The sequence below is a fragment of the Stigmatopora argus genome, chromosome 6, assembly GCF_051989625.1.
Source record: "Stigmatopora argus isolate UIUO_Sarg chromosome 6, RoL_Sarg_1.0, whole genome shotgun sequence".
Taxonomy (NCBI): Eukaryota; Metazoa; Chordata; class Actinopteri; order Syngnathiformes; family Syngnathidae; genus Stigmatopora; species Stigmatopora argus.
The window spans coordinates 4500716-4527355 of NC_135392.1; the positions used below are offsets into that span (position 1 = coordinate 4500716).

The 26640-nt window shown below is 39.4% G+C and overlaps 1 protein-coding gene across 1 annotated transcript; it reads right to left on the reverse strand.

The window, feature by feature from the left end:
• Window positions 1–43: 43 nt before the first annotated feature.
• Window positions 44–20740, reverse strand: nckap1l (NCK associated protein 1 like). Its single transcript, XM_077603114.1, has 31 exons — window positions 20558–20740; window positions 19946–20056; window positions 19785–19877; window positions 18397–18453; window positions 18176–18318; window positions 18012–18102; window positions 17802–17939; window positions 16232–16280; window positions 15988–16144; window positions 14509–14565; window positions 14338–14434; window positions 14164–14273; window positions 13946–14078; window positions 13803–13884; window positions 13430–13488; window positions 12427–12572; window positions 12221–12353; window positions 12041–12160; window positions 11835–11974; window positions 10858–10989; window positions 10063–10272; window positions 9863–9993; window positions 8595–8692; window positions 7308–7401; window positions 7142–7224; window positions 6510–6590; window positions 4776–4869; window positions 4588–4704; window positions 1588–1697; window positions 1286–1375; window positions 44–333 (listed from the first exon to the last, which is right to left on the reverse strand). Exons 1-31 carry the CDS (start codon window positions 20714–20716, stop codon window positions 217–219), a joined length of 3432 nt encoding a protein of 1143 aa, XP_077459240.1. The 5' UTR covers window positions 20717–20740; the 3' UTR covers window positions 44–216.
• Between the last annotated feature and the right edge of the window lie 5900 nt (window positions 20741–26640).

Genomic DNA, 26640 nt, shown 5'->3' on the forward strand with positions numbered 1-26640 from the left:
AACACGTGTTGACTCGGAGCCCAGAGAAGAAAAACAAACTAAATATCATTAAGATCTTTATTCATGGAAACTTTGCAAGAATAATACACACATGGCACCAAAGGAATTTGCAGTTTGAAAAGTGCCGTGGCAGCAAAAAGACTACACCTGCTTTCCCAAAGGATTTAACCTAGTATCGTTTATGAAATTTATCATGAAATCTAGCATGGCACGTCTTCACCCGAGGGTGACGGCGACAGACTTGTAGACTTCTCTGTAGGCGTTTCGGAGCAGAACGTACGGGAAACATCTCTCCAGCATGTCTTGGCTGAGGAAGGCCGACTCCTCCACTATCTAAATCAAGGGTGTCATACTCGGCTTTAACGTCAACTTGATTTCACGTGGGCCGGACCATTTTAGATATAATATATAGATTTATTTTTATAAATTGATTAAAACATGTGTTAAAGTGGCGGCCTGAGGGCCAAATCTGGCCCGCCGCATCAATTTGTGTGGCCCGGGAAAGTAAATGATGAGTGCCGACTTTCTGTTTTAATATCAAATTAAAATGAAGAGTATAGATGTATATTAAATTTCCTGATTTTCCCCCTTTTAAATCAATAATTGTCATTTTTTAATCCATTTTTTCTTAGTTTTTTTGTTCAAAAATCATTGTAAAATCTAAATATATTTATAAAAAAAGCTAAAATATACATTGTTTTAGATCTATAAAAAACTGAATATTCAGGGCTTTTAATCCATTTATAAAAAAAAAAAATCTAAATATTATATCTAAAATGGTCCAGCCCACGTGAAATTAAATTGACGTTAAAGTGGCCCGCGATCCAACACGAGTCAGACACCCTTGGATTAAAAGAACTGGATTAAAAGCCCTGAATATTCAGTTTTTAATAGATGTAAAACAATGTTTATTTGAGCTTTTTTATATATTTTTAGATTTTACAAAATTACTTTTGAACTAAAAACTGAAAAAATGGATTAAAAAATGACAATTATTGATTTAAAAGAGGGACAATCAGGAAATGTAATATACATCTATACTCTTCATTTGAATTTGATCCTAAAACAGAAAGTCGGCACTCATGATTTACTTTCCCGGGCCGCACAAAATGATGCGGTGGGCCAGATTTGCCCCCCGGGCCGCCACTTTGACACTGGTGATCTAAATAATACGAAATTGTATCATAATTTACGATTTGACCAATATTTGTCCAATTTTCCCCCGCAAAAATAGGACCGTGGTTCTTCTAAGATCAGGATGGATGTAATTTTTTTAGGGGCTCACCATGTGCAGGAGCAAGTAGATGGACTCCCGGTTTTTGGTCTCAATTTTCTCCATGTTTTGTCCCATCTGAAGTAGAGCAGAAGACGCCAACTGTGTGTGTTTAGGGGAGAAAAAATGTTAGGAGCGATCAGGAACTGAATCTAAAGCCGAGAGTGGGAGTCATTTGTAAAGTCTACTCATAAGCATTTTGGTCTGCTGACCTCATTGAAGCCAGTTTCTACTTAACAGATTTTCCATTCTGATAATTTGTGATTGGTCCCAAAAGTTTCGCAAAAAAACAGAGTGGTTTTGTGGAAACTGACCAGAAGAAACTCTTTGAGGTGCTGCTCTATGTTCTTGTTCTGCACCGTAAACATGGCGGCAGCTACGTGGTTGATGGCTAGCGCTAAACAGTGGATGTTGTTCTTGTGCCCTGATGGAAAGAGAAAAAAATAAATTAAAAAATCTGTAGTTTTGTGAAAATACAAACTGAAATATTTCAGACAAAGCTTCACGTTACTAAATCCAAAATGATTTTTGCAAGCATTGATGGCGCATTTGTGAATTTATACCCACAGATTGGGGTTTAGGTCAGGGGAAATTGCCAGCCAATCAAGTCGTGCTGGAAACACAATTATAATTAAGACTTCCGTCAGAGAGGAAGTATTTTTTTAAGTGTAATATTTCACTCCGAGTATATAAAACAAGTTTTACTTTCTGTAATGACCCTTAAAAACTTTTTTAATAATACAGTAATACAGTTAGAGGCATTTGTAAGTATTTGTAAGTAGGGGCATTTGTAAGTAGGGGCATTTGTAAGTAGGGGCATTTGTAAGTAGGGGCATTTGTAAGTAGGGGCATTTGTAAGTAGGGGCATTTGTAAGTAGGGGCATTTGTAAGTAGGGGCATTTGTAAGTAGGGGCATTTGTAAGTTGGGGCATTTGTAAGTTGGGGCATTTGTAAGTTGGGGCATTTGTAAGTTGGGGCATATGTAAGTCGGGGCATTTGTAAGTAGGGGCATTTGTAAGTAGAGGTATACGTAAGTCGGGGCATTTGTAAGTCGGGGCATTTGTAAGTCGGGGCATTTGTAAGTCGGGGCATTTGTAAGTCGGGGCATTTGTAAGTAGAGGAATACATAAGTAGGGGCAGGGCTGTATTACTGTGTTCCATTTTTTCCCCCAACATCTGTGACCCTTTCCTTTCCCCCCCCCCAAGTGTGCGTGTGCGCCATATAGCGAACGGAAGTCAAAAGTGGATGTATTTAGCGGCCCGCCGATTAGCACAATTCCGTTAATGAGCCGTAAAGTTCAAAATGAAAGCACGTCGCCCGCGTTTCCTCCCGGCTCCCGTGTTTTTTTTGGGAGCTGGCAAATGGAAAGTGGAGGCAAAGTAAATAACTGAGCTGAGATAGCGGCTATGACTTGGGCTCCGCAGCAAATAGCCGCGGCGACTATCGACCGACGCACGTCAGCAAACAAAAAGTCTTGGGGGCCAAAACATGTTTCTCGTTAGGAACAGACATACTTGAGAGTGGAAAGTATGACACGCATGCTGTTCTCAGGGTGGGGTGACTTGTTTACTCACGCAACAATATTTGGAACCCATCAAATCTGGTCATTTTCGACCCAGTTGAATGCATTTTTTTTGTATAAAGTTGTGGATTTAGTTTTGTTTAGGTTGGTTTTGGTTCATGTTCTAGATTAGTCTTAACACCAGGTATTATAAATCATTTTTACTAGCAGTTATGCATTTGAATGATTTAAGTTGGTGGTCGTCTAACTATTCATGCATTCATTCATTTTCTGAACCACTCTAAAGGGGTGCTGGAGCCTATCCCAGCTGACTCCGAGGAGACAGACAACCATTCAATCTCACGCTTGCACCTAGGGCACATGTGTCAAAGTGGTGGTCCGGGGCCCAAATCTGGCCCGCCCCATCATTTTGTGTGGCCCGGGAAAGTAAATCATGAGTGCTGACTTTCTGTTTTAGGATCAAATTAAAATGAAGAGTATAGATGTATATTAAATTTCCTGATTTTCCCTCTTTTAAATCAATCATTGTAATTTTTAAATCATTTTTTCTGTGTTTTTAGTTCAAAAGTCATTTTGTAAAATCTAAAAATATATTTTAAAAAAAAAGCTCAAATAAACATGGTTTTAGATCTATAAAAAACTGAATATTCAGGGCTTTTAATCCAGTTCTTTTAATCCATTTATTTAAAAAAATCTAAATATTATATCTAAAATGGTCCGGCCCACTTGAAGTCAAGTTGACGTTAAAGCGGCCTGCGAACCAACACGAGTCTGACACCCTTCACCTAGGGCAGGGGTCTCGAACTCAATTTACCTGGGGGCCGCTAGAGGCCGAGTCTGGGTGAGACTGGGCCGCATCAGGATTTCCACAAGAAAAGCACTGATAAAACATTCCAACGTTATCAAATATCTTTATTTTTTAACAAAAAATAATGAATTAAATAAATTAACTTAAAGATTAATAAAAAATAAATCGATCGAAACATGCTGTAAAACACGAAAAACATGAGTGGACAGAGCTACTGCCACTGGCTGCCACTTAAACGGCGCCATCATGGGGAAAGGGGTAAAAAAAAAATAATAATAAAAATTAAAAAAATTTAAAAATCGATTTTTTTTTACTGCGCGCCATATGATTGCTACTGCGCAGAGAAGACGAGAGTAGTGCGCAATTGCGCACGCGCGCAGCTTAGAGGGAACATTGCTCCGAACACAAGTGTCATTCATATCAATTTTGCGGGCCGCACGAACATTAATCTTTCATATTAAGACGGGGGCCGCAAATTATCGTCCCGAGGGCCGCAGTTGGCCCGCGGGCCGCAAGTTTGAGACCCCTGACCTAGGGGCAATTTAGAGTGTCCAATCCACCTACTTTTTGAGATGTGGGAGGAAACCGGAGCACCCGAAGATAACCCACATAGGCCCGGGGGAGAACATACAAACTCCACTCAAGTGGACCAACCTGGATTCGAACCCAGGAGCCCAGAACAGTGAGGCTGATGCGCTAACTACTCAAACGCCAGAGTGTAACTCCTAGGTTTTAATTTTTAGGTGATTTTTTTTAAAGAAAATTTTCACTCTCACTAATTTTTTTACATTTGAAAGTAGCCAAAAGACGTGATTTTCCGTCTTCCGCAAAAGCAATTTGATTCCTGGCCAAATTAAAATATTGTCGGCAAACCTATAAAATGCATTCCTATTCACGTTAGCCGACGAATGTCAGGTTGAGGGCCGTGTGAGCGCTCCATCTTGTCAAACTGCCGCCATTGAAGGTAATAAAGGCACGCCCACCTCCGTATTCTCGGGAGTAGCAGGAGTTGGGGTCCAGGGCCAAGGCGGGCAGGGACACGGCCGTGAAGACCAGCAGTAAACACGACAGCTTGTACTCCTCATCTATGGACATGTTGTCTGTTGGCGGACGGTTAGGGGTAGGGTTAGGGTGTGGGGGTGAGTGAAGGAGAGCTGCGACGGACGCTCACCTGTCTGCATGCTTCTGACGGCGGAGACCAGGGCCGGGTCCACGTCGCAAGTCATTCCCGCAGCCGACGCCAACTCAAAGACGCTCAGTGTCACCTGCAAGTGTCTTTCGTCAGTCATTCATTTTCTAAACTGCGTATCTGTTAACTTTCCCAGCAAAAAGCTGCTTTAAGCTCATTTCAGGCTAAAATATCAACGCTGCCAGGGTGTTGTTTCCACTGGTGTGGTCTCTCCCACGGCTGCAGGGTGGGCACGCAGGGGGGCTTGCTGACGTCTTTGGGGTTATCCTGGTCTGAGCTGTGGCGCGGCTGTCGTGCCTCGCTCGGGGGCCGCACGTAAGCAAAAGGGGGGCCTCGGCGGGTCGCCTTCGCCGTAGACGGCTCCGCAGGGAGATAAAGAATTTCATTTGCTCGGTAGCGGCGGGCACGCGTTGTGGGTCTGCGTCGTTTGTCTACTCCACTTGAGATTGTTTCCTACCCGTCAACTTATACGGTTTTCCCCTTTTTTATACGTTTTTTTATCATTTCAAATCGTGTAGGCCAAGGGTGTCAGACTCGGTTTGGTTCGCGGGCCGCTTTAACGTCAACTTGATTTCACGTGGGCCGGGCCATTTTAGATATAATATTTAGATTTTTTTAAATAAATGGATTAAAAGAACTGGATTAAAAGCCCTGAATATTCAGTTTTTTTATAGATCTAAAACAATGTTTATTTTAGCTTTTTTATATATATTTTTAGATTTTACAAAATGATTTTTGAACTAAAAACACAGAAAAAATGGATTAAAAAATTACAATTATTGATTTAAAAGGGGGAAAATCAGGAAATTTAATATACATATATACTCTTCATTTTAATTTGATCCTAAAACAGAAAGTCGGCACTCATGATTTACTTTCCCGGGCCACACAAAATGATGCGGCGGGCCAGATTTGGCCCTCGGGCCGCCACTTCGACACGTGCCCTAAATAGTCCGTTTTTATAGATCTAAAGCAATGTTTATTTGAGCTTTTTTTCATAGTATTGGAAAATGTCTTGTAATCATGTTTTTTATTTCAAATGGAAACTAAATATTTTTTTAAAGTGGAAAACGGAAAATATTTGTATATTTATTTTTAGATTTTACAAAATGCTTTTTGAACTAAAAACACAAAAGAAAAAAATGGAGGAAAAAATTGCAATGATTGATTTTAAAAAGGGGAAAATCAGGAACTTTAATATACTTCTATACTCTTCATTTTAATTTGATCTTAAAACAGAAAGTCGGCACTCATGATTTACTTTCTCGGGCCGCACAAAATGATGCGGCGGGCCAGATTTGGCCCCCGGGCCGCCACTTTGACACGTGCTATATGCCGTATAACAACTTTTTTGGAATACCAACTGACCAAAATATCATCGTCGACTGCTAATGTTGTGATGCTTTAAGCATGATATGCGCCCTTTTCACTCTATAAATATAGCGCGTCAGCAAGCAATGTACCCAGACAGTCAAGCTATCAGCGTCATACAGCGACATCTATACCATCTTGAATTTAATGCATACTGATTGGCCACCGAGTCCACTTTGGAGAAAATTTGAGACTTAAGTGCGCCCTATGTGAGTAAATATGTGTCGTGTTGCATTTGTACATTTTTAATCAATAAGATGAATTGCAATCATTTCTATGGGGAGTAGTTGGCCGAGGTTGACATGGTTTTCATGAGTTAATGAATGTGACTGGACGTGTTTCTACCTTGATGTCTGTGTCGGGGGAGACGCAGTCCTTCAGGCACTGGATTGGCCCCATCAGGAAGGGACAATGCATTTGGAGCACCTGTGTATTGGCAGTCAAACAAAATGATTGTTGGATTCAAAAGTTCACATTTTGGACCGTATTTCTGCACTATAAGCTGCAACTAAAAGACTTCCGTTTTCTAAAAAGCCATGGCAGCTCATCTTGAAAGAGTGATTCTGCACATTTAACCTCAGTCTCAGGCTCCATTTTTTTTTACCTAGGTCTACAATGTCTTCTGTGTTTTTTACGCCCATAATATTAACAATCTGAAATGTAATTAATCCAGCAATATTACAAATTAAGATGAAAACTATTTTCACTTTATTCTGTAATAGTAATAGCCTCTGTGCTTGATCTAAATAAATATTAAAAGTACAAATGTGTTTCCCAAGTATAATTCCTATGAATACATATCAAAACATTTCATCTAAAAAATAAAAAATAAACCTTTTGTCATAGCATCAATAATTGCAGTCCATCAAAGAGTACGAACCATTCGTGAATGATATAAAAATAAGTTTTCCACCATTATTTTGTAGTCCCATTGACTCATGCTGCTTCAAACCCACGTTTTGTTCTGCCATTTTTACCTCATTGAGACAGTCCTGCACCATGTTTCTGAAGGATAGGATCACACCGATGATGGTCATCCTCTTCAGCAAATTCTCTCCTCCTGGAAATATCGGAACACATATTTAGCCAACGTGCTTATGAGCCTACTTCTCCCCAAATTTTTTGCACCCCCAAATCTCTCACCCGTCAGCCTTTTCTTGAGATATGCCATTTCTTCGGCCTTATCAAAGTTATTCCTCATCTGCACCAGCACGTCCATGTTTTCCACCACTAATTTCTGATTAAAGTCTCATTAGTCAACTCGCCAACCAATGAAAAGCTTTCATTCGTTTAACTCTGTCCAAGTCACAAATTGCGTTGTAGTTGTTCGTAAAAGAGCAAAATTCTCATTGAAAATATGCATTGATGGCAATAAAGGTACAATGGAATAATTTTTAAGGCAAAATAAAAATCAAGAAATTCACTTTCCAGATCAAATACATAAAGACTGCAATTATTTGAATTTAAGTCTGGATTTTTCTTTTTTATTTTCAATTTTTTTTTTTTTTTATGTTTTTTTTTAGATTTTTTTAAAAATATCGTTTACTATTGTTCATTAATTACGTTTATTTATTTATTTTTACAAAATGCATCCTTCATTAAAATTATCGTTTACTATTGTTCATAAATTACATTTATATATTTATTTTTACAAAATGCATCCTTCATTAAAATTATCGTTTACTATTGTTCCTAAATTTTATTTATTTATTTTTACAAAATGCATCCTTCCTTAAAATTATCGTTTACTATTGTTCCTAAATGATGTTTATTTTTACAAAATGCATCATTCATTAAAATTATCGTTTACTATTGTTCCTAAATAAAGTTTATTTATTTATTTTTACAAAATGCATCCTTCATTAAAATTATCGTTTACTATTGTTCCTAAATTACATGTATTTATTTATTTTTACAAAATGCATCCTTCCTTAAAATTATCGTTTACTATTGTTCATAAATGACGTTTATTTATTTATTTTTTACAAAATACATCCTTCATTAAATTTAAGTTCTATACTTAAAAAAAAGTTTGACTAACCAAAGAATTTCATTTTTTAGTTTTAATTGGGAACAACGGTAAAAAAAAAAAGATCTGTTCATGTAACATATTAAGAGTTGATAAGTATTGTCCAAAAATCACAACATAGCAAGTTGTTGGCAGTCAGAGTGAAAAAAAAAAGACATAAGTGGCACTTGAGTATATGTCATCAGTAGTTTATAAGTAGACTTATAGTCCAGAAAATACCATACGCGGGAAACACTAATACTACAAGTGGATGTCAAAACCTTGCCGCATTTGGGCTGCAGTTTTGAGTCGCCCGTCCTACATGAAGGCGATCAAGATATTTAAAGAAAAGGGGACGGGATCATAAATAAATCAAGGGTTAAGATTTGTACATTGGTGTGAGTGTGATTGATCTGCCGTACCTTGAGTTCACCGACTTGCGACGTGACGTGCCACATGAGGTTCTCGCTCAAGAACTTGAGGCCGTACGAACCCAGCAGTTGAGCCAACGCTCGCAGTTCTGTTAACAACATCGTGACATCACGAGCGAGCCTTCGAGATTTATTTAGAAAAGTCCGTTCCCGTGTATTTATTAACATTTGGAGGAGGCAGTTGGTGGACTGAGCGCTCGGCTATGAATCACTCCGGGTGGGCACGTAACATGGCGGACTCAAATATACACATAATGAGGGGTCTGCTCTATGTGTGTAATGTGGGTGTGTATGTGTGTGTGATGTGGGTTAATGGAGAGGTCCTCCAATCCAGTTTAGAGGGGTTCTCTAATAGTTTCGTGGGTGGTAGAAGCTCAAGTCAAGTTTACATTGTGGAGTTAGTGGGTGAATAAACAACATTTGGTCAAATAGAATTTTAGTATTACCGTATATTGCTGTTTAATATACCCGGGTGTATGAAATGATTTTTGCTTTTTTGAGCCTCCCGTTTGTGCGCCTTTTAATATACCCCTGCCGTTTAATATACACGGGTATATTAAACGGCAACTCCGCTTTTTTGGCAAGATTTGTATGGTGTTCATGGGGGCATAATTATAATATACTTAAGTTCATTAAAATTCCAAGTCAGACTTTATTCAGCAGTAAGTAGTTTTAGTCTGTAAAACGTTGATGCACGCCGTCACGGCATAAAGAGTGCGTAGTGGATCGTGCCTTCCCGTTTGGGCGCCATTTAATATACCCGGGTATATTAAATGGGGGGGTATATTAAACAGCAAAATATGGTACCCAATAAATTGGGATTCATCTCATTATTTTCTATTCCGACATTTTGTGCATGTTGATTTGTTGAGTTTCGATCAGATAAAAGTGGGCGGGAGAAGTGTTCAAGTCTTGATATATGATGTGGAAATGTTATTTTTTATTGCATAATCCGTATGTATAGTATGCCTACATTTCATGCTTGAGGTCGGGAAAAGATGGAGTTTTCCCAGAATGAGGTCAAAATGTTAAAAGTGTAAAAAAAATCATATGAATGATCTAATTTTATCCCGTTTCAGATAGTAGATGGAAAATGAAGGTAGTGAGTTGTACTTTGGGATTATTTTCAATTGTGTGTCATTGTGTTCGTGTAGAATGAATTAGCACCAAAATGGCCGTCAGGCAGAACAACCAAGTGGGCCCGCACTATTGACACCCTCTGGTCTACGTGGTGATTGGTTGAAATCGTGAAGGCCAACCTGATATATCGGAGAACTCCTCTGCTTGGAAGGGGGAGTCGTTTTCGGATGTTTGATTGACGAAACACCGCATGGCCGGACTGTGCAGCACCAGCGAGTTGCTGGCCAGGCGGAGAAGATACTCCAGGTACCTGCATGGGTCAGTTAAGAGACGTGAAGATGTAGGAAGGTGGATTGAAAGGGCGCGTGGACGTACGGACCACTTGGTGTAAAGATTTGTGAGTGTGGGCTCCCCTCTGGAGTCCACAGGCTGCATCTGCTGCAGCAGGACGTTCTTGAAGAGCCGCGAGACGTCCACGTTGACGTAATTGGGGAGCGTCTGCAGGCTGGCGCCGTACGCGGCCAACGACGCCAGCACCTCGGTGGGCCGGGTTATCTCCTGGCCACATTGGGCCATTCTCACGATGATCCTGGAAGAAAAAGGGAATATAAAAAATCAGGACTTTTTACTGGAGGGTATTCATTTTAGGGTTATGTGCTAGATAATCATCAGCTGAAGGGAGGGGGATTAAGTAGAGTTTAGTGTATGAAAAAACATAAGTGCCAAACTGTAATCTAAATACATTTATGTTGAAATAAGGCAGAGCACACATGCCACTTGACTTAATGCATCCGAGTGATTGACTGCGTGGAGAACCTTGAAGTGGACTACATAAAAATCCTATTCAAATTCACCCAGGAGACATTAACTCAGGGGCAGCACCCGGCCTCTAGGGGGCGTGGTTGAGTGAGAGGGCAGCATAAAACAAACATAAGATGTCCAGATCACTAATCTAGTGCTTTGGCCTACAAATGATGACTTGCCATTTTGGCCCGAATATAAGACGGTGTTTTTTTTTGCATTGAAATAAGCCTGGAAAAGTAATTCGGGGTCTAGACATTATACCCATTGCAACGCTAGATGGTGTCAGATAGCGTTAAAATGCCGCTAGTAAGTTAATTCACTGGTAAGTAGACCCCCCACTCCCATTTCCCGTTTCCGCCGGCGGCCATACTCGGAGAGGCGTTTCTCCAGGTGAGAAGAGAGAAACTCGATGGGAACGATGACGTGCCGGGAGACGACCATCTCGCTGCACAGGTCGTAGGAGGTGCATATCTCGCTCAACGTCAGATGCATCTTGTCCATGCTGGGAATGCCAATAGAAAAACATGTTAAAAACAATAACAGTCGTACTTCTACTTACGAATGTCTCTAGGTACGAAATGTTCAGGTTACAATTTTTTTTCTATGCAAATGAGTGACTCGAGATCCGAAAAAGATCCAAGTTACGAAATCCCCCAAAACGTAAATCCATTTCCTTTATCCGTTATTTTGTTTTGAAAATACTGTCGCCGCTGCATTGATTCTCACTTCAGTGACCTCTCATTTCATCGCTCTCATTCTATCTCATATCATGACAATAAAAGCATTTGAATCAATTCAATTGGCTCACAACAACCACTATCCATGTTTCAAGATTCTCTCTTACATGTATGTCATCTATGCAAAACACAGGCAAAACAATTCAATCCAATCTCATCTCATTGCATTTTCTGAACCGCTTTATCCTCATTAGGGTCGCAGGTGATGCTGGAGCCAATCCCAGCGGTCTCCGGACCAGAATCGGTGGACAACCATGCACACTCACACCATACCTAGGGGCAATTTAAAGTGTCCAATCAGCCTACCATGCATGTTTTTGGAACGTGGGAGGAAACCGGAGTACCCGGAGGAAACCCAAGCAGGCCCGGAGAGAACCGGATTTTACACCCAGGACCCCAGATCACTCCAATCTTATTATTAATGGTGCGATTGGCTGGCCACAGATTCAGGGTTTCTCACACCCGTTGTCTGTATGTAGTTAGCCGGGATTGGCCCCAGCAACCCCCGCGAGGATAAGCGGTACGGAAAATGAATGAAATTGATCACATTGTTATCATTCAATGGCAGCCTGGGTTGAGATTTTTGAAGTAAAATGGGGGCAAATCTGACTTGGTGAAAATGGTGCGGTCCCTTCTCAGGCTTTCAGCTCCAGGTTTTTCCTTGTGGACTTCCCCTTTCTTGATCACGGCTTTCTTTTGCTTCCTGTAGCGAGCGGCGCTGATGGCTTCGGCGCTATGTTTGGGCAGCAACTAGAGAAAGAATGGACACGATTAGTTCCTTCTTTTAAAATGGTCGCTAAATGTGGCGCATTCAACCTGCTCATCGAGTTTGCATTGCTCGGCACATAACTCCAACACGATTGCGGCGCTCTGCTTGGCGATGTGCTCCAGGAAGGTCACGCACAAGTGGAGACTCCTCTTCTCTACCGCCTCCTCCTGGACTCCCAAAGAAGTCAAGACCAGTCCAAAAACTGATCCACGTTAAACAATACTGACCTCTTCGGGGCAGAGTGGGTGCCCACATTTGTGGAAATGGGAGCAGACATGAGGGAAGGCCATGAGGTATCTCTTCATCGTCATCTCATCGCCGCTTTGGCAGAACATCTTCTCAAATACGCGTGGGTTGAAGCTAGCAGAGGGATCGACACACCATTTTGAGAGGAGCAGAGCAAATAATGGAAACGGTAGAAAAGCAAACCGACCAGAGAATAGACACGTCCGACGTCTCGTGAAGGAGTTCTTCCGTGGCGTCCACCATCTTGGTGTGGAATTGAATCAAGTTCATCACCTTGGCTAAGTCTGGGTAGTCGCTTATTGGCAGAGGGGCTTTGTTGACGCTGGTGTAGGCCTTTTGACAAAGTTGGAGAAAAGCAATTTGCCATCAAAAGTAGGAAGCAGGTCAAAAATATGAAGGTTAACGCCCCCTTTTTAAATGGCTATTTCTGGTAATCATTCATTCATTTCCCCCTACTGCTTATTCTCAACCATTCACACTAGAGGGAATTTAGAGTGATCAACTAGTCCACCGTGTGTGTTTTTCAGATGTGGGAGAAACCTGGAGTACCCGGAGAAATCCCGCGCAGGCAAGGGGAGAATATTCAAACTCCACACAGGAAACTCGGAACCCACCAGGGATTCAACCCTCCATCACAGAACTGTGAGTCCAGCCTCCCAATTTAACATTTGCTATCCAATTGCTCATTATTATTATTATCAATTTTTAAAAAATAATGTTTTTTATATTTAAAATATATATAAATATGATGCTAATACAATTAAAATGAAGGAGAACGCAAATACATTCTGGGTACGGTCTGAAACAGCACTGTATAGTTGTTGTTGTTGTTGTTTTTTCCATTATATATTGAAAGTTTATACTATTAACTCTTTGTCTGCCATTAACAATGGCGGATGTCCAGTTCACTAAAACTGCATTTAATGTTGGTTTCAGCGCCATTTTTGGCGCGAAACGTCCAGAGTTGTCAATGATAGCCAATGAGTTGAACGAGTGTAATTTTGAAATTCAAATGAAAAAAGCCTAAGTTGTGTGTGTGTGTGTGTGTGTATATATATATATACACACACATATATATATATATATATATATATATATATATATATGAATATATATATATATATATATATATATATATGAATATATATATATATGAATATACGTTACAGTAAAGACTTCTATGTTCATACCTGCAATCTCAGCCAATCCAATCGAACACCCCGAAAATCAAACTCCTCTTTGTTTTCCACTGCAAACAAATCAAACATAAAGCCGGCGGCCCATTTGGAGGCCATCGACTTTGCGGGTTATGCCGGGAGTCGGCGACCTTTGACTCCAGAGCCACACCTAGCGCTTTCATCAGTCATGGTGGCCATTTTGTAGAAGTTGACATTGACCTTCCCATTACAGATGTTACAGATGTACTTTGGCATTAAAAACGAAGCCATACCTATGTATTTTTAAACCATTTGTGTGAGCTAATGTGTGTGCTATTTTGGTGGTTCAATGTCTTGAGGGTGGTGAGTGCTAAGCTAGGCTAGGACCGCCAAGGACTGTCGTTACCTTGTTTGACCGAGAGTGCAGAAAGGGTTGAAACAAAAGAGCTCAGCAGAACCGATTCCTCCTCTGGACACACCTGCATGTTCTGTAGAGGACAATCGCGGTTGAAGACGAAGCATTGAAAACAAACGTCTAAGTTTACGTACCTGAATCGTGTCGTTGAGAACCAAGGCATCAAACTGAGCCAGGTACTGGATGTGGTAACGCTGTACCACGTGTTGGTGCTTCCTTATCAGTATTTTTAGTTTCTCCATGTGGTAAAGCAATTCTGCCATCTGACTGAAAAGGCAACACGTTCTTTTAATTTAAACGCATCTCCACAAATCCAGTTTGGCGGAATTTAGCGAGGTTTGGAGCGCCCCACTTGTCGTTGTAGTCCTCTGGGTTTTTTGTCTTCGGCATGTTCTCAGAGTGCCGTACGAGCCACTGGACCTCATCGCGGCAGAAGGACAAAGCCATGAAGACAAACAGAGCCTTGGGGGACAAAAATCACAGTTTTTTCTGTGGCAAAAGTGTCTTTGACCCAAATGAATCCTACCTTTGGTCCCAGCAGTCCCGGTTCATCCTCCAGGACTGTCACCAACTCCTTTAAAGCTCCGCGAAGGTAGTTTCTTCTCTCACGATGTAGCGTCCCGCTGTCAAGAAAACTCTCCTACTGTAAAACATCCCCATTTTTTTTCTACCAGTCCAAGAAATTTTAGCGTCTTACCTGTTGGCTAGGGCGTGATCACGGCACTCCTTGATGTCAGTCACTCGCTTGCCGTATCTGATGTAGATGGAATCATTTGAAACTTTAAACGGCGGGGAAAAGGCATTTTTGGTTGGACAGGAGCTTTAACATATTTTTTCTGTGCGGAATCCAAAACCCATTTCAGGTATTACCCATCGTGTTGATTTTTTGGGACTATTGGACTAACTATTGTATTGATCCGAATACAAGACGATGTTTTTTTGCATTGAAATAAGGCTGAAAAAGTGTTGGCCATCTTAAAATCGGGGTTGTCTTATATTCAGGCCAATTTCAAATACCTGTTTTCTTGGGAAACAGTGATGTATATTAAATCAAATTAAATATTGTAATTCAATAGAATGTAAAAGTAACAGTCATAACTCATTCATTCGTTTTAGTTCATTACATTTTCCATTCATCACTCGACTGGTCGCTAGTCAGTCATAGGGCGCTCACAATTACACCACATCCAAGTGGAATACCAACCCACGATGCCTATACAGAAGTAGCACCAACAAGTGTCCAACATTCATAACTGCAGTGTCTACTTAAGCCTTTTTAACCAAAATAATAGGTCAGTTGTGTGTACGTAGTAACAACATTGTAAGTAGGTCTGCTTTGGAAAATAATACTATAGTTGCGATACCAAGAAAAACTGCATTCACCTATAGATTGTGCTGTCAAAAATTTGCATTTTTTCCCGTTAGTCAGTGCGAATGGCTTATATACTACTTTTCGTTGGCAAGTGGTCGTGTGTTATCCTATTGTGAGGACAACTGTGTGCTTCATTTTGGGAATATTTTGAAGGGAATACAAAAGTAAACAACCCTCGGTAGGTTGCATCTGAAAGTCAGGATGGAGGCGGGGCAAATAGAGCCAACCCAGGAGAAGAAAAGTATCAAAATTTATAACAAAATTAGAATTAAGTTTAGTGTAAGGCTAAATTAAACTTATTTTTGAGTGTCTGCATCGTAATCCAAGTTCATTTAAATTTGTTTGTTATGTTACGAGCGTGTTGCCGTGCAAAAAGTCTCTCTCTCTCTATATATATATATATAATTTTAGTACCATTAAAAACATTTTAGTACTATTAAACCACTAGTTATTTGTTACTTTGTTAATAGACGGCGAATTAGAACAAAACAAAAAAAATCCAATCCAATATCCTGTTTGTGGTGTTTTTTCAGAGGGTTGGAACAAATTAATTAGTTTTTAGTTCATTTCTATGTCAAACGTTCGTTTGAGTTACGAGAAAATCGACATACGAGCTCAGTCCTGGAACGTATCTCGAGGTACCACTGTATCTACTTTTTGCGTGCGAGCAGAATATAAATAGGCCTTCCCGTTTGAAGCAGTCGTGCATATTAAAACTCACTTTAGTCTAATTCACCGTCACGAACGCAGACGTTCGCGCAACTAGCGCTCGCTCGGCGCACCGCCGAGGGGGATCTTCCCTACCCTTTGATGCCGTCAAAGAGCTCCTCGGTGACTTTGTGTACGCCGAGTAGCTCGTCCCTGGTGAGGCCGATGTACAGGCCGCCCCGCAGAGCCATTTTCCACAAGTCTTGCGAGGACGGGTTGCTATTCAGGCTGCTGTGGCATAAAAGGAAGCCGACTACGAGGAAAACACAACCAATCGAAATAGTGTTCACCGCAATATAACAAGACGCTCGTCATTTTTAAGCGAGAGTTCAACACTTACCGATGATCCAACGCTCCATGACTTCTAAAGACAGATATTCACACGCCATCTGCGAAGAGTGGAGCAACATTGGGATTCTTAACTGCCAAACTGTGATGGATTACAATCATTTGGCCCAAATTGCATGTTTGGCAGGCACTTGTCTTCAGTAGACAAAGCGACTTGTTGTCTGTCGTATTGGATCTTCAGATAAAAAGCCGCCCGCTGGTTGTTGCACCCGACAAAAACGGCGAAAACAAGATTTAATGAGGTGTAAAGGACAAGACATGCCTACACGATTTGGGCACGCTTTGCGATGATTAATGGTCGACAGGAGCAAAACTATCATTTGCTGTCATCGACAATTCGTTTCCTAAGCAAGATTCATTTTTTCATAACTAAACGGTTGCATTCTCATTAGCATTAGCATTGCTAGCGTCTCTAGGGGCCCCAAGCGAGATATCCCTAGCCCACCTAAACATGTTTTTTCCCGCGTATAAATGCACAATAAATAAGTTAACACCATATAAGGCCATATTAGAAGAAATTTATAGTTGTCAGACATTGTTTTCATATGAAAAATTGACATTTAGAAAAGCATGTAATGCTAGAAATAGTCAACTAACATAAACGTGCACACTTAAATTAAGGTATACACCACGTGTCAAAGTGGCGGCCCGGGGGCCAAATCTGGCCCGCCGCATCATTTTGTGTGGCCCGGGAAAGTAAATCATGAGTGCTGACTTTCTGTTTTAGGATCAAATTAAAATGAAGAGTATAGATGTATATTAAATTTCCTGATTTCCCCCCTTTTAAATCAATAATTGTCATTTTTTAATCAATTTTTTTCTGTTTTTAGTTAAAAAAATCATTTTGCAAAATCTCAAAATATATATAAAAAAGCTAAAATAAACATTGTTTTAGATCTATAAAAAACGGAATATTCATGGCTTTTAATCCAGTTCTTTTAATCTATTTATTAAAAAAATCTAAATATTATATCTAAAATAATCCGGCCCACGTGAAATCGAGTTGACGTTAACGCAGCCCGCGAACCAACTCGAGTCTGACACCCCTGGTATACACTATCAAAATTCCTTTTTATTATGATTACTGTTATTATTTTTGGTTTTCACAATGTGATTTAATACAACAACATTGAAACTGTCCCAATTCAACCATCATCTTGACAAAATACTACTTATTGTTATCATTTTTTGATTTATTTATCTGTCTGTTTGTTGTTGTTATTGTGCACTTTGTGGCAAAACTATAAATCTCATTATACTTGTATAATGACAATTAAAGCTTTCAATTCAATTATTTATTACCTAGCCTGCATTAACCTCCACACAAAGGCTTATGCAATAATTAATTGACAACTAATTGCCGATCAAATTAATTCACAACATATTTGTGGCCCTTTTTTAGCACAGTTTGTTGTTCTAAAACACATCAAAATGTAAAACATTGAGTAACATTACCAGCTAATTGGCCGATATTGCAAAAAAAAAATCTCAGTTACTATTTGCTTAGTTTGACTCCATACTTAATCATAATTATTGATCCATTAATTAGGTCAAGGACGTACGGTATCACAGCAGGCCGGGTCCAACATGGTCCCGGAAGCGTTGAGCAAACTGAGGAGCTGGGCGCTCTGCCATTTTTCCACCGACAAATTCCTCCGTGGGTAGATGATCCTCAGGGACAGCAAAGCGGCCGTCACAGACTAAAGCGACACGCCAGCTCTCGTTGAGAAGGAATATTTCTTACATTTTAATGTTGGCATGTTGAATAGAACCTTGGTATGCGGGCCGAACTCCTCGGCTAGCTTCCTCCAGGGATGCTCGTACTCCATAAACATTTGGCTGAGCCGTGGGTAGGAGGGGTCACTGCAGGTCAAGATGGGGAGTGTGAACAAAAAAAAGACATTGTGTAGGGTGCCGCATCGGATTTTTCTCTCACCTACATCCTTTGGACATCTCATGGGCACAGTTGAACATTCCCACCAGAGCCTTTTTCTCATCAAAGCGTGCCAGTGTGACAATAACCGAAGTGTATGTGATGATCAAGTCCAAGTAGTTCTTGGTGAAATCGAAGTTTATGGCCTGGAATGGGACATTTCCGCTCAGCGTTTTCCTCCCCCGGTGAGTTGTAATACGACTCCGAAAAAGATCCGTACTTACTATATTGAAGAAGCACTGATTGGCGTCTATGATGTTCAATAACTCATAGACATGGTCCTGTAGCCAACAAAAAGATATCATATTTTACGTAATACAAGATGCCACTAAAACACTTTTATTCTGAAAAGCCGGCAGTATGCCTTATATATGGATCAATATTGGTTATTGTATGAAATTCCATTAGCACAGCTCTATCTAGTGGATGTATAACACAACCCACTACTGCTACTGCTACTGCTACTACTACTGTACTAAAACCACTACTGCTACTACTACTAGTACTAAAACCACTACTGCTACTGCTACTACTACTGTACTAAAACCACTACTGCTACTACTACTAGTACTAAAACCACTACTGCTACTGCTACTACTACTGTACTAAAACCACTACTGCTACTACTACTACTGCTACTACTACTACTAAAACCACTACTGCTACTACTACTAAAACTACTATTGCTACTACTACTACAACCACTACTGCTGCTACTACTACTGCTGCTACTACTACTGCTGCTACTACTACTTCTACTACTACTGCCACTACTACTACTGCCACTACTACTACTGCCACTACTACTACTGCCACTACTACTACTGCTACTAATTCTACTGCCACTACTACTACTAATGCTACTACTACTACTGCCACTACTACTACTAATGTTACTACTACTACTGCCACTGCTGCCACTACTACTGCCACTGCTGCTACTACTATTTCTGCTACTACTACAACTATTACTACTACTACTACTACTATTTCTGCCACTACTACTTCTATTATTACTACTACTATTACCATTACTACTACTATTACCATTACTACTACTATTACCATTACTACTACTGCTACTATTACTACTAGTATTGCTGCTGCTACTGTTGCTGCTACTACTACTGCTGCTGCTACTACTATTACTACTACTGCAACACAATCCCCTACTACTCCTGCTCCTACTCCTACTAACTACTAAGGTGTCTTATAATCCAGTGCGCCTTATATATGAAACAACTTTTTCGGGGGTGCGCCTTATACTCCGGTGTATCTTTTACTGCAGAAAATACGGTAATTAAAACGAAACAAGGATTCTAACAAAATAACACACACACACTCTGTTGTCGCATAACAGCCGCCCTGGAAATGATTTTATCACTCTAAAAGAAATTGCATGAAATCATCACCATGACTGAGTGGTCCTCATAATTAGTGATCATAATTACAGCGACCTCCATCACACAAAAAGCATACGGCAGTGTCACAAAGTGTACCTCACTAAACTAAGTTTGAAAATAAACCATTCTATATGTAAATTTAATCTCCAGTTGAAAATTGGATGTTCCCTCTGCGTATGTCATTTGAGTGCTTTTTAGTGTACAATTACCCTGAACTCTATCACATCGAGAAAGGAGTCGTAGTAGCTCGTCGTGGCTTCCATCACTTCGGACTTTTGTCTCTGGATGCAGGTCAGACTTTGCTAGGACCAGATCATTTTTAATCAGCCAAATATGCCCCAATCACAAAAGAAAATACCAGAATACTTACAACGGTCCCACGAAAATCAATGGTGGGAAATTTCTTGCTGATATATTTAATGGCAGGCTCCATGTTTTTGTCTGAAAGGATGCGCGGTCGCAGCTTTGGATCTGCGCAGATCTGCAAAATATTTTACTGGACGTTAATATGATTATTTAGTTCATAGATCGTGACTGAACGGTAAAAATGATATTTGAGACAAGAAGGAGGAAGTCAATTGTTTAATTATTTTAGGCTGAGTGTACGCTCAATGCTAAAAGAAAATAGATGGTCTGATTTCACGACTTGGTTGTTTTTGAATTTTTTCTGACAGTTTCAGACTAACTGAAACTGACAGCTCGGGACCACTTCCTGGTTACACTTCCTCTTTGATCAAATGGAGCGGAGTAAGACGGGAAGTATGTTCAAGACGACAACTGTCAAACGGGAGCTTTAAAAAGTCAACAAAATTCTCATTTTGGTCACCCACCCACATGTTATACTTACAAAATAATTTTCTACTTGAATTTATGTCCCTAAATGTTATCTGTACTGTCTGTAAAAAATGCATAAATGACATTTTACATGTTTTTTTTTTTTAAATGTGACTCAAGTTCCTCATTTCATGTCTTTTGGCAGTACCTTCTTGATGTAGTTGATGCGTATGAGCACGCCGTTCCCGCGTTCGTTGAGGATGGTGAACTTTTCCGCCAATTTCTGATGGACTTCCATGGTGCCCCCAGATTGGCCGCGACCTCCGCTAGAGCCTTGGCCTCCTGGAACCTGGAAGCAAACGAGCATCACACACCCCAGCCTCTGGGTCACATGGCCTCGTGGTTGTGGGCGGAGTTTGGACTTGTTGGGGTGAGTTTGTCACAATCGTCTGTATGGTGGAAAAAAAGTGTCAACAAGCCTATAGTATTATAATATCAACTCTAAGATATTATTTTCACATTCTCATAGCTTTCAATTTGATTAACTTTACTAAATGCACTTTTTTGTTTGTTAATAATTCAGACATGTTTATATTTGGGGACCCTAATGATATATTCATCTATTTTTATTTCAAAGATACACGAAATTGAACAAAAGTGTTTGTAGGGATTTCTTGAACAATATAATTCATCTGAAACCCAACAGTAGTACACTGCTAATTTACAGTTCATGTAAAAAAAGACAATATCACAATATAAAAATATAACTATATTGTATCTTATTTTTATATATTATTGTTCAAATGTATTCTTTGTAAAATCTGCCAACTTCACTGACTGGATTATAAATAATGTCCAATAGACATGTAAAAATAATATATCAAAATTTTTTTTGTTCTACCACAAGGTGGGGTGATATACCAAAGTGAAATTTAGTCACTCTAGTTATGGTGGAATAATTGACGTTCAACAGTGACACATTTTTGCTTTTTTTTGAAAATAGTTTCCAATAAAAATGTAACCATTGTCACAGAGCATTCGAATTAATATAATTAAATGTAATTTTGAAAATTGCCAATCCATTTTAGAATGCATTTTATTAGATAAAACCGTGTCATATTTTTTTTTAAGCTAATAAATGTTAATACAGTATGAGACTGGTAAAACTGTACTGTAATACCAGGATTCCACCTGAGGGGCGCTAGTGAGCTGTGAGAATTTCGTAGTAGAAGAAGAAGAAGCATTGCCTCATGAAGGTAAGATACAAACCAAACTTCCAACATTGTTTGAGCATATGTTATTATTCTTCATCTTATATAGAACAAATGTTAGCCTACACACATTGTAAAATTACAGAGTTAGCATTAGCCTACCAGTTCCCTATAATTGACCTAATACAGCCTTTAAAAATGTCTTGCACCAGTCAGGACAGGTCAAAAAACATGGAGATTTTGAGAGTAGATCTAAAGTTTTAGACTTATAAGTCCTTAATTTGATTTAAAAAAAACCCCATCAAATTCAAAATACTGAAGATAAAAGCTGTAGGTCAAATCATCAAGGTCAGAGCTGGATTTATTCTTTTTTTTTTAACTCCCTACTGGTAAAAGAAGGACTCCATTCCTGGTTAACGTCTATTTTTAACACATCAGGCTAATTACTGCGACTCCCACCTTTTGCCATGTAAACAAAAAAAATCTAAAGCTAACTCAGCAGCCAAGTGTCACTTTCCGCTTTTCCTGCTTGTCCCTCTGTGGGTTTTCTAACGGGTTGATTAGTGTGAATGCAAGAGTAGAAAACAGTGATTCACTGTCTTCATGCGAGTTCATAAAAATAATAACGAACAAAAAACTTATTTTTCTATCGACATTGATAAAACTTGGAGGGGACAGTGGGAAAATGTCAAGACAGCATATATATAGTAATATATAGAGATAAATAATTATATAAATATATATCCTACATAAAAATATAAGGAATAAAGATCTCTCCACATGCTAAAACAGCCATATTGAGAAAATCAACAGACCATTTAATAATTTTAGAGATGATAGAGTGCATTACATAAAGTAGACAGGAGCGTTTTTGGAAGTATTTGGCTCGGCTGTCGTCCAGATGTCTGAAGCGGGACGGGTTCGGATAAGTAAATGATCAGACATAGCTTCAGGTTTGCTCATATTTTGCATGTTGAAGTCGTTTTTTGCCACAGAAACTGATAAATATCCTATCCATTTTGATTGAAATTTTTTTGGAGCTGAGGCACACTTTTTGCAGTGGACAAAATGGCACACCACCAAATGAAAAGGTTCTAATTTCAAACTATGTGGCCTATATTGATAAGATAAAGTCATTATTATCAAAGTTTTATCAACAGGGATCAAATAAACCTCCAAATTATTCGAAAATCTAATTTTTCAAACCGACCTAATGTCACCAAAAACTGAAAAATAAACACAAAATGACTTTAATCTCATAATATTTCAATTTTAATTGCAATAATACAATCTGTGTTTTAATGTTCATCATATTTTGATTTTAATGTCATAGTAGTTCTATTGCAATCTCGTAATATCAAGAATTTTCTATCGGAATATTACAATTTATGATGTCTTGTCATTAATTACTCGTAGTTGGGAAACACTATTTTAATTGATTGATTTTTAACATGATTGGGAGTCATATTTAGCACTCTAGTCTGCAATCTTTAAGGAAAATAATAATAAATTGCTGTATGTTAATATGATTGAAACAATGTACGAAAATCTGGAACTTATTGGGGTTCATTTTCGAAAGGGTGCCAAAGTGTTGACAGTTAGCAAAATGCGTTTAAATCATTAAATATAAGACCGATTTGAAAGAGATGGAATTTTTCGTTCAAGTCGGGACACGGCGGAAGAGAAAATTCACATACAAGCGTAATGATGAGTTACACGTTATTTGACATGTCACGACGACCACGTACATTAAATCTGAGCGCTTTACTGCTCGGTGGAATTCATTTGATGTTAATGAAAATATACTGTACAAAATCTGATATTTACAAGGCAGATGCTTATCATAGCACACGAAACTCGCTTTAAGTGGCAAGTACATGAATTATTGCTTAAAAACATGCTATACCCGTGTCAGACCTGATTTAAACTATAGTTACAGCATTTTTAATGCATTATACAGATTTGGGGGGAATTTTTTCCCTCCCATTTGTTTGGAAAAGTGTGAGCCGGAAGATTTTTTTGGAGCTGTAAATGAATCGAATGTGCAATCCAACAATTGATGCATACTGTATCTCAGAAATACCACGTGCGATGATTTTTATTCAGATTTTCCCTTCAAAGTAAGACATTTGTACTCCCTATTAAAACCATGAATATGCAGGTGAAAATTGGGAATCAGGGGGGCGGCTTATACGCGAGAAATTGTAAAATTCAACGATTTTAAGGCAATTTTTAGGGTGTGGCTTATATGCGAGAAAATGTAAAATTCAACAATTTTAAGGCAATTTTCAGGGTGTGGCTTATACGCGAGAAATTGTAAATTTCAACGATTTTTAAGGCAATTTTAAGGGTGTGGCTTATACGAGGGGGTGGCTAATATGCGAGAAAATATGGTATGACACTTTTTTTTTTATGAAAATCAGACACTGCAGCTACTTCAGTGGAAGCAGTTCATGAAATGAGATCGTTATGTGCCTGTTGTTATCCAAGATGTTCGCATAGTAGTCGCTTTTTTATGGTGCTGGTACTTTAGTAAGAAAAAAAAACCAATTGCATGGCCGTGAGACGTTCACAGCCTTGTAAATCCCATTACTTGGCATGAGTTCACACAGCTGACAGAACTCCAGAGGTGAAAATGGAAGGCAGTTGTAAGTTGGGGCAAGAGGGGGGTCTTTTTGAAGGATTCAGTCAGACAGTAATCCTTCGACCTGGCGGCAGGTTCAACCTCGCCGACCGCGTTGTTACAAACTCGGTCTAGTGGGGGAAGAGGTGGCCTGTAAAGTCTGGCCGACGCAGGAAATTCAGGCGGAGAGAAAGCAATGAGTGTCAAGTGGAGGTGATGGCTGGAAAATATTGAATAAATCAGTTGGGAAATGTGCACGTTTGATCAGCCACTGCTTCTTCACAGATGGCCAAGTCATCATCAGCGCGCTCACTCGCCAGTTTTTTTTTTTCCAAAATAAAAGAATGTCATCCGATATATTCGCCTGAAAGAATTGAGGAATTCCATATGAAGATTTGAGAGCCACTTTTAGATTAGATTAGATTAGAATTTTATATTTGGGAAATTTCCTTGCTTGCAGTAGCAAGCACAGACACAGAAGACATTGTAGAACTAGCCAAAAAAAACCTGGAGCCACACACAGGAAGTCCACAAGGTGGGGATCTTCTGCAGACTGATGGATGGATGGATTTTAAGATGTCAACAAGGAAAATTCCATAGAATGGGCCGGACCATTTTAGATATAATATTTAGATATATTTTTTTATAAATGGATTTAAAGAACTGGATTAAAAGCCCTGAATATTCAGTTTTTTATAGATCTAAAACAATGTTATTTTTTTGGCTTTTTTATATATTTTTAGATTTTACAAAATTATTTTTGAACTAAAAACACAGAAAAAATAGATTAAAAAATTACAATTATTGATTTAAAAGGGGGAAAATCAAGAAATTTAATACATCTATTCTCTTCATCAGGAAGATCAGGAAATTTAATACATATCTATAGTATTCATCTTAATTTGATCCTAAAACAGAAAGTCAGCACTCATGATTTACTTTCCCGGGCCACACAAAATGATGCGGCGGGCCAGATTTGGCCCCCCGGGCCGCCACTTTGACACGTGATTTAGATGGTGTCACTTCATTGTGCAATTTTAGCAACATTAGCATTCACATCCACTCCTCCCAGTTTAAATAAATTGGATATATATCTGTGTCATTGGTAGGCAATGATTTAAATCATATGACATAACCAAAAAACTGTCTATTTCTGGTATTATTCTTTTTTTTTAATTATCATTTTATACATTTGTTTATATCCCTTTTTCAGTAAAAGTCAAGTTTTATGGACTTGTTTATTTTGAACAGACCAAAAATAAGCACTTGCAAGCTAATTTATAAGCTAAAGCTAATTTTATACCCACATTACTGGTCTGTCTTGTGACGTAAAAAAATCATCATGGCTTCCGTGAGAAGAATGCAAATTGTTCACAGACGTCGCAGCCCAAAATAATAAACGTTTTGGCAGCTCAACTGGCACTCCAAACTAATTCCTGTCTTTCAATTTGCGACTTTTATTTTCGTTGTTTTGCCTCTCTCTATCACTTTAAAGTACACTTTATCTCCATACTAGATTTATCACGGCCTCTTTAATTTAGGCCCCAAAACGAAAGTGATCTGCCAAGTCTCCTCTTCTGGAAAGAGCCATTTCAGTCAATCTAATGACATCTGGCGAGGGAATCGGAGCTCGGGATTGGAGGAATGTCTTGATGGCCGGGACGGTGGGAAAGGAGGGGAAACTAGGTGAGGAGGCAGCAGTTAATGCAACGAGCCGAAGCCAGTGGGAAAGACATTCTTTCACCGACGTGACGTTTCCGTCCCGGCTATTTCTCTTAAATCCCGGAATGTCGCGAGTGGTTGACGCGACATTCGGGCTACAATGCAATGTCCATATTTATCTTCATGTGTGTGCTTTTGACTAACATTTTGCCATGTGTTCGTATAGTTAAACACACGCACACACACACAGACAAACTTCCTTCCATTGAGTGTTCTCCCGTCTGCCAATGCGTCTCATCACGAGAGCAGAATTATGGGATGCCGTCCAGCAGCTGCTGCACTTAGCCTTCCAGCAGGTTTAGTTTTCAGTCCCAACAATTGAAGTTTTAGAAATCCTTCAATTTGATTGTCTCCTGGATGAGCGATTAGCAGGTATAGCTCACAATATCAATGATAAGGCTGTCATTTAGCATCGTTCCTGTGTGCCAAAAGTCATATTTGGAACGATGGATTTTGTCATGCCTGTGAATTGGCCGGTGACCGATCCTGGGCAAGCCTCGTGTCTGTTGCAGCGTCCGTTTGTGTGATTAAGGAGAAGGCCAAATTCAGAAACCAGGACAGTGAGGCTGGAATGAAAATTAATATGTGCTGACTTTGATTGAAAAAAGAGCAATCAGTGGTACCTCTACTTACGAATGCCTCTAAATACAAATTTTTCACGTTACAAAACCTTTGATATGCAAATCCCTGTTCCAATATACGAAAGCAAGGTCCAAATGACCAAATTCCCTTGAA

What these genes read in the sequence shown, in the direction of transcription:
- nckap1l (XM_077603114.1), bottom strand. Translation starts at nt 20,716, where the DNA reads ATGCTCGTTTGCTTCCAGGTTCCAGGAGGCCAAGGCTCTAGCGGAGGT. An exon ending in CGGGACTGCTGGGACCAAAG is followed by an intron (nt 14,274 to 14,337) that starts GTAGGATTCATT and finishes TTGTCCCCCAAG; the next exon opens with GCTCTGTTTGTCTTCATGGC. An exon ending in CTACTCCCGAGAATACGGAG is followed by an intron (nt 1,698 to 4,587) that starts GTGGGCGTGCCT and finishes TCTTTCCATCAG; the next exon opens with GGCACAAGAACAACATCCAC.